The following is a 14,800-nucleotide window of genomic DNA, read 5'->3' as shown; positions in this document are numbered from 1 at the left end:
GCCAAAGGTCCTTCTGTTATTTAATCACTTGGTGCCCACCAGTCCAATTAGGGAGTTGCATGGGGGGAGAAAACAGATGTTATTGCTATCAAACTTGTAGGGCGCTGTTCAAGATATTTTTCTTTTTTGAAGTCTTTCCAGGTGATCCCATCTACCTGTTTTCCTTCTTTTGTGAACCCCAAAGTCTGTACTGTCTAGATCAGGGATTGGCAAACTAAAGGGACAGATAACAAATATCCTATAGGCTTTGTGGGCCAGGTGCTCTCAGTTGTCACTGCTCAACTGCTGGTGTGTTGCAAAAGCAGTCAACACACAAACAGGTGGCTGTGGTTGTATTCCAATAAAGCTTTATTTACAAAAACAAACTGGATTTGGCCTGTGGTTGTAATTTACCAACCTCTAGTTTATATTAACAATTTCTAAATTTTGGTTTTGGGACCAGGTACATCAGAATCATGTGGGAAATGTTGAAAGATACAGGTTTCTAGGCTTCACCTTTAGAGTTTCTGATGAACGGCCTGGAGCTGGGGAATCTGTGTTTTAAAAGTTCCCTGATTGATTCTGCTGCTTAGACAAATCACTAAAACAACGGCCTATTGTAGTTATCTGCTTCCCTCCTTCATTCTTTCCTTTTCTATTTTCCTCACTCCCTCCTTTCCGTCCTCCAGTAAATATACATACAAATAAATAAATAACATTTTATTTGTGTTTAAGATTATATAAAATGGCATGATTCTGTAGATTGCTTATTTTGTAGATTGTTTATTTCTTTGCCCTTTTTACTGAGGCATTTTTCTTGTATTGATTCTAAAAATTCTTTCTATAATAAGGGATTTAGTCCTTTATAGTATGTTGTGCATTTCTTCCTTCCTGATAGTGTTGCCTTTTAAATTTATTTATGGAGTTGCATGGTTTAAAAATAATTTTGATGGTGTGAAATGCACTGTTCCCCTAAGGCAGTGGTCTCAATCAGAGATGATCTTTCCCCAGGGGATGTCAGCAAGGGTTTTGGTTGGCATAACTTGGAAGGAGGGATTCTATTGGCATCTAGTAAGTAAGGATACAGGATGCTGCTAAACATCTTACAACATACAGGGGAGCCCCCCACGACAAAAAATTATCCAGTTCAAGGTGTCAAAAGAAAACCTGCTTTAAGGCTATTTCTTTACTTTACTTATTTTATTTTTTATTTTTTATTTTTTATTTTTTTTGAGACGGAGTCTCACTCTATCGCCCAGCTGGAGTGCAGTGGTGCGATCTCAGCTCACTGCAAGCTCCGCCTCCTGGGTTCATGCCATTTTCCTGCTTCAGCCTCCTGGGTAGCTGGGACTACAGGCGCCCGCCACCACGCCCGGCTAATTTTTTGTATTTTTAGTAGAGATGGAGTTTCACCATGTTAGCCAGGATGGTCTCGATCTCCTGACCTCATGATCTGCCTGCCTCAGCCTCCCAAAGTGCTGGGATTACAGGCGTGAGCCACCGTGTCCAGCCTGTTTTTTTTTTTTGTTTGATAAGACACTCCTTCTTCCTGTAATACTAATATCTCTATTAAAATCTGTATTAAAACTTTTAAAATTGACTGCTACTCAGACAAATTACTAATAGTCAATTTTACTTCCTTCTTAACACCATACACAAATTCCCCCTCTTCTTTCCTTTCCTTGCCTCTGTCTTCTTCTCTACTCCTCTATAAGTATCACGAGTCCCCTGTGTCCCCTCTGTGGCCAGCGTGGTGCTAGGTCATACAATATCCCCTACCCACTGCCCAGAATTTGTAAGTTCTCCTCTGGGGCTTTGTCGCATTTGGTTTCCTCAAGCACCCTCCCATTCCCCCTGGATGCCTTTGCCCACTTAGCGTGGGTATAAAGTGAGGGAGGGGCTGACCTCTGGTCGGCTCGGTTCTTCCCTGGACCTTCTGAAAACTGCCAATGCAAGTGGCCATCAATAGAATCCTAAGTCTTCAACCTGGAGGAGGCCTTTGGAGATGCGACCCCAGCTCCTCCCTTCATGCACGAGGGGTGTGTGTCCAGAGCAGGTGAGCAACTTGTCCCACCCACCTGCGAAGAACAGGGCCAACACCAGGGCGATGCTTGCTCAGCTGGCTCCATTTCCCATTGGAAAACTCCCAGACCAGCTCTTCCTGGTGGAGACATCCAGAATTGCTGTCTTTGTTTTGCAGAAAGCTGCCACTATCATTCTAAAAGAGGCTGGTCCCAACACCTGCTCATAATCTCATTTCCTATTTGCTATGATCAAATCCATTCTCTCCCTCAGCATTAAAAAATGTAAGGTAGTTTAATATAAAGGTGTTGGGGTGGGTAACCTCAATCAAACAAAGGATCCTAATAGCTGACATGCCTACCAGCAGGGCATGCAATTAATGAGCTGACTGCTCATGGCAAGTCCAAGTTAACGTCTCTGACTCTTTGATTGGACTGTGAGCTTTTCAAGGGCCAGATAAGGCTTTATTCATCTTCCTGACCCCTCTTATGGGCATCGTGCCTGGCACATCATAGGTGCTTGATAAATGTTGCATGAATTGCTGATTGGCCATATTGAGTTTTCTGTAGAAGTACAGAAGAGGCAGGGCTGAAGCCCATACATTTTCTAAACTAGTATGGAAGGGAAGTTAGTTACCTGGGCATCTCCCCAGGCCCCACCATCATCCAGGTAATGCTGATGCAAGTGTCCACACTTCGAAGCAACCCTATTAGCTTTGACTTACTATATCTAATGACCCTATCAATGGGCTTCTTTCATGCCTTTTAAAGTTGACATTTCATCCTTCTGTTTGTATGCTGCAGAGGACATGGGCATTGCCAGGGACATGGGTGGCAGAGAGTTTAAGGAAGAAAAACAGGCCATGGCTAAAGCGTCACACTGCTACTGCCTTTGAATCACAAGTCCCAGGAGAGGCTGGCACCCTTGCTCAGGTCTGGCCTCCCAGTTTACTCAGTCCATTCCCCCAGAGCTGCTCTTGGTTAGAGTATACATTATTTGACACGGCTGAAAAGTCTAAAATAAAATGTGGAAAATAGTTTCAGGCTAGTTCTATGATGTGAAAAAATATGGCTTATGCAGATGAATTGATCTGATGCAGCAAGCATACAGCGTTTAATAAATGGGCCTGCTGGTTCACTGTAAGCGGAAGACCATTAGCCAATGGGCTTTCTCTTTCCTCTTTATTACAGCTGGTATTACGAAGGCTTAATCATTTTTTCCCCATCATTAGAATCTAGAAATTATAGCTCGGAAAATATCATGTATTACATTTTATGCATTCTCAAAGTTAGGTCTATTAATTCTGATATTTTGCCTCATTATGCATTTTGGCAGTTTGGTTATTACCTGCTTATAGTTCAGATTTAATGGGATGCAAGAGCAGAAGCGACCTCTGCAACAGGACCTTTTCCTTAATGAGATAAAATACAAATATGAACTTAAAAAAATATTGTCTGTATACAGAAACATAGGACTTATGATAAATATTTATGATTTGCTTAAAAGTAATGATTGCACCTTATCTCATATACGCTGTTATGAGTTGAAACAGATAGCTTTCCCAAAAAATAAAACTAGTCTGAAGTATTAGAGAAAATAATGGCAGAAAGCTGCCATTGTTAATGAAACAACTAATATACACACCAAGAAAGTAGCATTGGGATAAAATTATTTGTAAAAAGGGCCCAATGACCCTGCAATGCATGTAATTCTCTGCCTTGTACCCTGTGTGTGTGCATGTATGTGTGTGTGCATGTATGTGCGCGTGCATGTGCATGTGTGTGTCTGTGCTTGTGCATGTGTGTGCATGTATATGTGTCCATGTGCATGTGTGTGTGCATGTGTGTACATGCACACTCCATCACATTATCCACTGCCTTGAATCCCTGTAGAAATTTATTTTACTGACTGTTTAATTTTTAGCTTTTGTCATCTCTTCTTCACTAAGAGTGTTTCTCCTGGCCTTCCGTGTCAGTCATTCATTCTTCACCCCACATGCTATTTGTGCATTCCTCTCATCTATGAAGTTCAGACAACAGAGCTTAGGGTATTATTGATTCTCATCATGTTTTCTTTCTGGCTCTTTATCCCCTTTCCTGATGGGACTGACTCCTGGATGGCAAATTGAGCATTGCCATGGGACCTGCCCTTTGCCACCCAGCTCCATCAACCAGCACCTCTGACACTTCCCAGTGGGGTGAACAGCTTCACAAAGTAGCTCATAGAGATGGTCCCCGAGGACCAGAGAAAGGTGGCTTGGCTCACTGTGTTGAAAGCCACTTGTGAAGTGGGTCTGTACTCTTCCTGCCCTCATCAAGGCTGCGTCTGCAGGTTGTGCTGGTTCTGTCTTACCTCTCAGGTCGACAGAGCTTTTACTCCTTTTAAAGAAGACTTAAAGTTATTTAATCACTTTAAAACACCACAGTGGGACATTTCAGGCTCCCCCTTGGCTTATGTTCTCAAGACCTGAGACTGGGCCTTGGAGAATCCTGATCGCATTTAACAAGGCAGTACACTTCACAGGCTCTGGCAGCTGCTTGTATATAACATCATTCACTTTCATTCACTCGCTCATTCATTCATTTAGTAAATGTTTATCCAGCAGCTCCCATGTGCTGGGCACTGTTCTAGGGCTGTGGATACACAAGTAAATTAAACTGAAAACAGAAATCGGACCTCAACAAGCCTACATTCTAATGGGGGAAGAAAAAAATGAATGTATTAAATAATTTAAAATTTATGTGAGAAGATGATGGATATTTTAGAAAAAATAAAGCAAGGAAGGGAGTCGAACATCAGCATCACACAATATACCCAGGCAAGAAACCAGCACATGTACCCAGTTAATCTAAAATAAAAATTGAAAAAAAAAAGAGGAGTTGACATTGTCAGAGGGTAGAGACCTTGCTCTGTTAAATAGGGTCCTCATCAGAAGATGGCATTGGAGTGAAGACTCAAAGGTGGCTCAGGAGCAGTCTTGAGAAGCCAGGGCATTCCAGGCAGAAGGAACAACCGGTGCAAAGGCCCTGGGGCAGGAGAGTGCGTGGAGCATAGGAGGAGCAGTGAGCAAGCCAGTGTGTGTGGAGCCAGTGAGGGAGGTCAGGGGCAGGAGGTGAGGTCAGGGAGACTGGGGCAGGCACATCACAGAGGGCTTGTAAAACTTGGTGCATACAGGCTGGGCATGGTGGCTCACGTCTGTAATCCCAGCACTTTGGGAGGCCGAGGCAGGTGGATCGCCTGAGGTCAGGAGTTTGAGACAAACCTGGCCAACATGGTGAAACCTCGTCTCTAATAAAAATACAAAAATTAGGTGGGTGTGGTGGTGGTTGCCTGTAATCCCAGTTACTTGGGAGGCTGAGGCAGGAGAATCGCTTGAACCTGGGAGGCAGAGGTTGCAGTGAGCCAAGATGGCACTATTGCACTCCAGTCTGGGAAACAAGAGTGAAACTCCATCTCAAAAAAAAAAAAAAAAAAAAAAAAAAAAAAAAAAAAAAAAAAAAAAATTAGTGAATACTTTGGCTTTTATTCTGGGTAAAAGTCATTTGTGTATCATTGCTAAGCCTCAACTGTAAAATTAGAATAATAAATGTACAAATGTACTTACCGAAAGAGTTGTAGTAAGGATGAACTAAAGTAAGAAATGTGAAATGCCCAACAGAATGGCAGGCGCACACATAAGTGTTGTGAATAGCAGGTAGGACTCGGTGCTTTTAGTGCTTGTACTAGGTTACTAGTTGTAAACTTTTAGTGCTTGTACTAGGTTACTAGATGTAAACTCTCTGGGGACAGATTTAGGGTTTTTTTTTTTTTTTTTTAGTTTTTTAAACAGCATTTTATACCCAAACCTGGTACAGTTCTTGTCATAGTAAGTCCTCAATCAGTGTTCATTGAATATTACCATTATCATACATTTTTCTAAAAAAAGCATTCAGGCAGTCTTAATTGGCCTACATTTGATACCTACTTGTTTTCTGTTGCTTACAAAAATATAACCCTTACCTTCTCTACAGGAATTTTTTTTGGCATGATAATAAGATGATATCAAATTTGTGGTGCTATGTTATGGAAAGAACTCTTGTCTGAAGATCAGAAGACATGATCTGCTAGTATGGTAGCTGCGAGAGGTCATTCAACTCCTCTGCCTGTTTTTTTTTTTTTTGAGGTGAGGTCTTGTTCTGTTGCCCAGGCTGGAGTGCAGTGGCACAATCTTGGCTTACTGCAACCTCCGCTTCCCGGGTTCAAGTGATTCTCCCGCCTTAGCCTTTCTAGTAGCTGGGATTATAGGTGCCCACCACCACGCCCAGCTAAATTTTGTATTTTGAGTAGAGACGAGGCTTTGCCATGTTGGCCGGGCTGGTCTTGAACTCCTTACCTCTTGATCCGCTTGCCTTGGCCTCTGAAAGTGGTGGGATTATAGGCGTGAGCCACCACACCCGGCCCTCTGCTCTTCTTTTTCTCAAAGTGATATGGGTTCAGAAAATCCTTCTCCATTTAAGTGTTGGTGTGAAGAGAAGCTACTCTATGTTCTTTGAAAACTCGAAACGTCTCTCTTGGGGAGGGTAGGTGTCGTGCCTGTTACCGTGGGAAGGGTGTGTACATGTGCTTAACTGATTTCTCTGAAGGAATGTGGACTTCTGCTGTGCTTGGCGCCCCTTTTGAGGAGGTCCCTGCCTCTCTGAGGACTGGTGGTTGTCAGCTGTGGGCTGTGGCAATGGAGCTGAAGCTGTGAGGCCTCTCAGGCCACCAGATAGGTGGTCTTTGCCTTAGTAATGTCATTCTCTAAGCTGCACAATGGAGGTTTGGACTTTCAGAATTAAGTTTTGTATTGATCCCTTGTGGTTTAAATGTATTTCTGCCTTGATAAGGCATATATTGAAATTCTTATTTGTGACTAGATCAACCTCAGATGTTTTAAAAGTTGATTTCAGAAACATGGCTTTGAATATCTCCTTTGTTCAAGTGAATAAAATTCTTCTTGTTGCGTAATTCTTGAGGTGACAGCCATTCCACAAGGCCTTCCTAAAAATAAATCAGAAACAAGATAACAACATCGTGACTAAACAAGAAGTTCACATGCCTCCCTTTTCACGTGTTGCCTTCCAAATGTTGATCAATCTATCGTGTCTACTTTTTCCAACAATTTTTTAAAAAGTCCCATCATACAGCCTATGTTCCTGGACAGGCTGGGAATAGAGCAGTAAACACAGTAGATAAAATCCCTGAATTCATGCAGCTCACATTTTTGTAGGAGAGGAGTAAAGAAGCGATTACTTTAGATTTCACAGTGAGGGAAGGCTTCTCCTAGAAGGAGCATTTGAGTAGAGGATGGAATGAAATGAGGAAGAGAGCCATGCAACGTCTGGAGAAAAAGTGTTCCAGGCAGGGGGCCCAGCAGGTGCAAAGGGCCTGAGGTGGCAATCAACTTGGTATAGTCTAGGGAGAGAGACAAGGTGAGGACGGGAGGCTACAAGGGAGGAGGAAGGTTTGTGGGAGGAGAGGAAGGGGCCTGACCAAGAAGAGCTTTGTCTGCCGAAGAAGGAGTTTGGATTTTACTTTGAGTTGATAGATTGTAAATAGTGTAAATTAATTGTTGACAGTTGAAATATTCTCTTCAGACACAAATCCATTGACTCTGATCTGAGCTTCTGTGAAGGAATTGCCAAGTGATAGCATAGAATTAATGTGGTATTTTTGAAGCTTCATTTGATTCAAGCCCAAATCCCTTAATATTCCTTAAGGAGTCTGTTGGAAGTTGCTTGATGGGAATGATTAGCAGAACGAGTAGCCGTTTTGCCATGCAGAATTCTCTCCATGTATGTTTAAATGTGTGAACTCATTTTAACAAGAGAGTGAGGGTCCCATTTCTCTGTCATTTATTCTGTATGGAATTCTATTTTGCAGTCAGCCCTGAGCAGCCAGGGGTATATCAGCTAGAGATCTGATTTTCTCTTTATCACAGAAACAAATCATAATTGAATCAGTGCTGAGAACATGACTAAACCTTTGCGCTGTCTCAAGAGGAGCCGGTGATTTCTTCACATTGTTTTGTAGCATGTCTCCGACTACCAACAAATGGCCATTCAGAGGTCAACAGCGAAGGACTCTCAGATAAACACTTTCCGCAGATCTTGAACATAATTTAAACACATATAACTGAGTTCTCATCTTCCATATCGGCGAGGGAAGGGGTCACGTTTCTCTGTAATCACCCTCCAAAATAATGAGATAAAAAATTTCATAAAATTCTGCTTAAGTCCCCACCACAGTCTCTTCTAGCTAGCAACTGTCATGCAAACTGATCATTTTGGAAGTCTTTAATTAAATAGTACAGTATCACCTTAAAAAGTATTGTTGACCAGTTAGGAAACTGAGAGATACAGGTAAGCGCATTTGCAGGGCAGATAAACTGGGCAGTCTTTTCTCATGAGGAAACCTTGCAAAGGTGCAGAATGTGGAAAAGGAGATTCCAATTTAGATTCCTAATATCATTTCGCAGCTGAAAATGTCAAAGTTGGTATCTTCCTAATGAGTTTTAACTATTTTTGCCCTAGAAAATTCCTCTAAATAATTGGTTCCTGAAATCAACATTATTAGGCATTCTGGGTTTCGAGGAGGCTGCTCTCCGCTTTGTATTTCCTTGCAGGGTGCCTCTTATCTGTGGTAAGGTTAATGTTGGGATGACCTTGGTGAACATCCCCCTGCAACAGCACAAGTAGTTAAGACGTATATTCCGCAGGAACAGAGTTTCCATTAGAGCAGTCGCTCTGAGACACAGAGCTAATTTCCCAGCGATGGCACCACTTTTCTTGTGAGGGAATAATTGACCCATTTATGGTCTCATTTCAGCTTGTTGCAGATCCTTGTGCCAGCAACCCTTGTCACCATGGCAACTGTAGCAGCAGCAGCAGCAGCAGCAGCAGCGATGGCTACCTCTGCATTTGCAATGAAGGCTATGAAGGTCCCAACTGTGAACGGGCACTTCCCAGTCTCCCAGCCACTGGCTGGACTGAATCCATGGCACCCAGACAGCTTCAGCCTGTCCCCCCTACTCAGGAGCCTGACAAAATCCTGCCGCACTCCCAGGCAACGGTGACACTGCCTACCTGGCAGCCGAAAACAGGGCAGAAAGTTGTAGAAATGAAATGGGATCAAGTGGAGGTGAGAACGTTATATCGTGTACATTTTTACGTTAGAAACCAGAAATCTTAAAGTGATTCCAGTGGTTCTAGTATCAGCAATGAAAATTGAAAACATTTTAAGTTAAATCATGAGCAAAATATGTCCCTAAACTTATTCCTGTCTGCGTTTGTGTGTACGATGGTTTTGTAAGTATAAAAAGAGTAAACAACAAAATGCGTAAACCTGGGAGGCGGAGCTTGCAGTGAGCTGAGATCTGGCCACTGCACTCCAGCCTGGGCGACAGAGCGAGACTCTGTCTCAAAAAAAAAAAAAAAATGAATCAAATTTTTTTTTGGAATGGTATCCACATATATTTCTGTGTGATAACCTTAGATTTTGGGGCAGACAACTCAGTGTCGTCATGTAAAGGAACATGTCATAGGATCCTCCATTGCTGACCTTATTTTCCTTCCTGGGAGTGTGTCTTAGTCTGTTAAGCCTACTATCACAAAAACACCACAAACTGGGTTGCTTATAACCAACACACGGTATTGGTCCATTCTTGTGTGGCTATACATGAGGCTGGGCAATTTATAGAGAAAAGGGATTTATTGGCTCATTGTTCTTTAGGCTGTACATAAAGCATGGCACTAGCATCTGCTTCTGGTGAGCCTCTGGAAGCTTACAATCATGGCGGAAGGCAAAGGGGAGCCAATGTGTCACATGGTGGGAGTGAGGGCAAGAGAGAGAAGGGAGATGTCCCAGAAAACAATCCAATCTCACATGAACTCACTTATCACCAAGGGGATGGTGCTGTCTTTCATGAGGAATCTGCCCCCATGGCCCAAACATCTCCTACCAGACCCCACCTCTCACATTGGAGATCACATTTCCACATGAGATTTGAAGACACATATCCAAACCATATCACAGACATTTATTTCTCACAGCTTTGGAGACTAGGAAGTCCACGATCAAGGCAGATTCAGAATCTGATGAGGGCCTGCTTCTTCACAGCCCACATCTTCTCACTGTAATCTCACATGGTGGAAAGCGCTTTGGAGCTCTTTCAGGTCTTTTACAAGGGCACTAATCTCATTTGCCAGCCCTGTGCCCTCCTAACCTGACCACCTCTCAAAGGCCCCACTTCTTAATACCATCATGATGAAGGTTAGGATTTCACTCATGAATTTGGAGAGGCGCAAACATTCAGACCACGGCAGACCACAACGCTCAACTATTTTTTCTTTCTGTTGTTATTTAGGTTCTATTTTTGGTACTTTGAAGTGTTTCAATGGGGTTTAGAAAAAAGAAGCTATCAATGATTTTGACATATTTTTAGAATGAATTTGACAAAGAAACTTCCAAGTTTTATCTATTTTGGCAACAGCAAAGTCTGTTTGTTGGAACTTCTCCTATCTGAGTTTGAGTTTGGCTGTTTTATCTTCAAGCTCTTCAAAAGTCTTTTCCGTAGACTCCTAGAAATTGACATAAAATAAATTTGCTGGCTAGAAGAGTTGGGGAACAAATCCAAACCATGAGTTTGAAGTGACATTGGGGTGTGTAATTCCATTCTATATCTTATCCTTTGTATGTATGACATCCATATAAACCTGTGTCAGTATATTATTATTACAAGTTTCACAGTTTAAATGAAAAAAAAAAACATAGATTTTTGCATAGCATGTATTAGAGTCAAGGAATGTGTCTAGAAATTTCCTTTATTGTTTTAAAAGAGATAGTAGCATTTCTCCTTTTATTTTCTTGAGTAATTCTTACCAGTTGACCCACTTTTTTTTTTTTGGCATTACCGCACAGCTTATGAAGGCCACATTCAGACTGCAGGGCAATGTTTTTAGCTTACCTAAAAAACTGTGAACTTGTTCTGATTTCAGACTTTTAATAAATGCTTTGAAGTTATGATGTTAATGCTTCTTTGCTGGCTGACTCAGTTCTTAAATGTGAACTAGATTTGATTCAAGTTTATCAAAGAAGTGCCCTTTAAAAGAAAATTTTTTCCCAACCAGCCATTTCAATCTATTTATTTAAAGTCATGTTATTTTACAGTTGGTAAGTGTAAAAAAGAAATGCCTCGTCTTCCTGCCGGGCGCGGTGGCTCACGCCTGTAATCCCAGCACTTTGGGAGGCTGAGGCGGGCAGATCACGAGGTCAGGAGATTGAGACCATCCTGGCTAACATGGTGACACCCTGTCTCTACTAAAAATACAAAAAATTAGCTGGCCGTGGTGGCGGGCGCCTGTAGTCCCAGCTCCTCGGGAGGCTGAGGCAGGAAAATGGTGTGAACCCAGGAGGCGGAGCTTGCAGTGAGCCGAGATTGCGCCACTGCACTCCAGTTTGGGTGACAGAGCCAGACTCCGTCTCAATTAAAAAAAAAAGAAAAGAAAGAAATGCCTCGTCTTCCTATATTGTGGGTTATTTCTTAGGCTGTTCATGAGGCAGGTTTGAAGTGCCAGAGGAAGACATAGTAATATGTATGCCTAACCTGATGGAAACCAGGAGGCATATTATTACCACCTTTCCATGAAGTAATGATGCTTTGGAAGCACAAAGTTATTTGGAGCCTTAGAGGCTTGGGTATCAGCCATCTGGTATACAAATTTAATAAGTTATACTCACATCTTTGAATATCAGTGGTGGGCTTTATCCATAGAATTTCACTGTAGGGCATTCTGGAAAATAATATCTAAGTGTGGGCTGTGGAGTGAAATTGCTGAGAGTTTCTGTATTGTTCTCAATTAATTCTGTGATGATGAATACTTTTAATATTGCTTCATTTTCATTGACATGGGGGAGGACAGTAACTGTGGCATGAGGAATAAGTGCATAAACTGGCCAGGAGTATCTCACTGGACATAGCTCAAGGTTTTGGAATATGCTTTTTGATGAGCACAGTCCTCCCCCCACCAGTTGAACTTCTCTTTTAAAAAATACACATTCATGTAATACTTCTGGGAAATAATTTAAAAGTGAAGGTATAGCTTACAAGGAAAAAGGAAGGCAGCGTTCAAGCTCCCCAGCCTCAGCATGTGCTCCTGGACCCACCAGCACAGAGAGGAGTCATCAGGCCTGATACTACACGCCCTTTGCAAGTTGAAGGCTGACTTGCCTACTCATTAGGCTTTTACCTGCTGTTTGTAAGTTAGTCCTTAAAGTTGGCCTCCTGGTTACCATCAGGTTAGGCATCGTGCAAGGGTCAATGACTGCTTGTTAAATGAATGGAAAAAGAGCAGGGAGTGACATCTGCTTCCTGTCCTGCAATATCCTATTGATCAGTTTTAACAATCCTAGGAATTTGTAGATTGCTCTCAGGGAAGCTGTTGCATTTCAGAACATCGAATGACAGAGATTTCATTTTCTTTTGAGTTTGTAAGGCTTCACTTCTTCATCTCTTCATCTCCTCTCTAGCCCTACCCCCGTATCATCAAAAGGGATGAAGGAAAGTCAGCATGGAATTGTGCTTTATCATATTATGTTATACTATAAACAACCCCAATCACATGTCAGTTTTTTTTCCTTCCCAGGTGATCCCAGATATTGCCTGTGGGAATGCCAGTTCTAACAGCTCTGCGGGTGGCCGCCTGGTAACCTTTGAAGTGCCACAGAACACCTCAGTCAAGTAAGATAATTCTGAGTTACAAACTGTTAAGAGTGATGCTGTGACCTATATGTGGGGTTGTGTCCATCCGTGGACCTGGTGTGTCAGTGGCCAGTCAAGTGAGAAGTGTGAGCAGATTCCACGGGTAGGTGTGGCCCCTGCCATTTGAAAACTAGAGGAAGCGATTTCAGAGATTACAGTGAGGGTCGTCAAGCTGGAGACGTGGAATTGAGAAATTGGACTGGATGAGTCTGGTGTGAGGTGACAAACCGTGAGGCCTTAGATAAGATCCCAGCCAGATTCCTTGTCTCCTAAATGCTTTGCTTCCCAAATTATTGGCCTCTTAAGGTTTTAAGGAACCATCAGTTACATTAAGATGCATAATTTGCCCCAAATTAAAAATCTACATATTACAATTTTCTCTGTATTTTTTATTATTTTTACTTATTTATTTTTACAATTTTCTCTTTAAAAGCAAGTGTACGAAGAGAGTGTTTTGTTTTAAATTCAAGCTCTTTCAAATGGCAGGGTCCACTGTCACCGGTGGGGAAGAGGGAGAGGCATAGGGAAACAGTGCTAGCTGAGACCTGGTATGTGTGGTGCTTCATGTGAGGCTCAAGTCAGCAGGTGCCCAGGAGCACAAAGCTGGGGGTGGGATATGGGCCAGTATTAGGGTGCCCCAGGCCGGCTGACAACCCCGCACTGCCCATCCTTCTCTGTTGCCATTGACTGCCGCCCTCCCCACGCTTTCCATGAAACCTAAGGGGCATTTGCTGCCCAGTCTTTGGGGATTTTTAGAAGACTGGGAACATGTCCTGGTTAACCAGATGGATGCATTGGCTCCCTTTTAAGGGACCTGTAGGCACTATAGGTCTCTTCCGCGTATCCATGGCCATTTTTGTCTACCTGGCTTTCTAAACAGTGGAGTCCCTGAACATGTTTGGAAGAGGGACTCTGTTACATTGCTCTTGCACCCTGGCTCCCCACAGCCTTGAACTCACTCTGGCAAGGGAAGAGCCTGGAAGGGCTGCTTGGGAACCCCTTGGGCTCAGGAGGAACGCCCCCATCGGGAGAGGAGGGAGAGGTGGAGTCTGAGGCAGCTTCCAGGTCTACCAGCAGGGGGACCCCGGTCCTAAGTGTTTCTTTCACTGCTCAAATGACAGCTGAAATCCCGGCGGTCCTGGTCTAGTTTTAGGAGCAGGATCTCTAGTTTCCTTTACTCTTATGAAAACATCTCTCAGCCTTTTCTTGTCTAGATCATATTATCTTACCTTAATAAACCTTTCTGAATTTTCTGGTCTTCTATCTCGTTAAATGCTTTTGTTTTTTTCCTCACGACAAACCTGCCATTCTCTGAGACTCCCTTAGGCTGCAGAACGGGACAGAATTAGCAGAGTCTGACTCAGACGAAGTGAGATGGGAGTGCCGAGTGACCCGTGGGCTCTGAATTCACTTGTGGGGGTTACTAGCTCCTTACACTCTCATTTCCTCATGAGTTTAGTCACGTATCAAAGCTTTACTGAGCCCCTGCTGCATGCCAGGAGCTCTGTGCTCGGGGAGCGGCTCTGCAGAGTCTACTGTGATCTTCTCCAGGAGCATTGGGGAGAATGGGCAGCTGTTGGGATGTTGGCAAGTGGTCAGGGGTCTCTGGGAAGAGGTAATATGTGGGCTAGGAACACATTTCCAAGGTGGAGAAGGAGACAAAGCTTGGGAGCTGAGAAAGAACAGGGTTGGGGTAGCTCCTAGTAGCTGAAGCACTGGGCTGTGGGGAGGAAGGCACAGGAGGGCAGCTGGGCTTGGGGCTGGGGTTGAGGTTGAGGTTGATGGGCTTTCTATGACATCCTATTCTCTGTGGGGGTTTTTTTTTTTAACCAAAAATGAGCCAGGGGAGGCCTGAAGCATTGGGAGGTGGATTGTGTGTGATTGTGTGTGGGGGGGGGGGGGGGGGGGGGGGGGGGAGGGGTGACACACTTTTGCTTATTTTGGCAGCATAACTCGGGTGGCTGTATTGGGTTGTAGTCCACATTTATGACAAATTTAAGCAAAACTCTTTATGTTGTGTGG

General features: G+C 43.2%; 1 protein-coding gene across 1 annotated transcript in view; it reads left to right on the top strand.

Annotated features, from left to right (window-relative positions):
- The window catches only part of DNER (delta/notch like EGF repeat containing), a 366,117-nt gene that overhangs the window by 120,068 nt on the left and 231,249 nt on the right, over positions 1-14,800 (top strand). Inside the window, exons 2-3 of the mRNA XM_023193935.2 lie at positions 8,848-9,159; positions 12,663-12,757. Of these exons, the coding sequence (XP_023049703.2) occupies positions 8,848-9,159; positions 12,663-12,757 (407 nt within the window). The remainder of the gene's footprint in view (positions 1-8,847; positions 9,160-12,662; positions 12,758-14,800) is intronic.

This window comes from Piliocolobus tephrosceles, chromosome 11, assembly GCF_002776525.5.
Source record: "Piliocolobus tephrosceles isolate RC106 chromosome 11, ASM277652v3, whole genome shotgun sequence".
NCBI classification, from domain to species: Eukaryota; Metazoa; Chordata; class Mammalia; order Primates; family Cercopithecidae; genus Piliocolobus; species Piliocolobus tephrosceles.
Note: the sequence above shows the minus strand (reverse complement) of the source record. Positions and strands in the feature narration are given on the sequence as shown.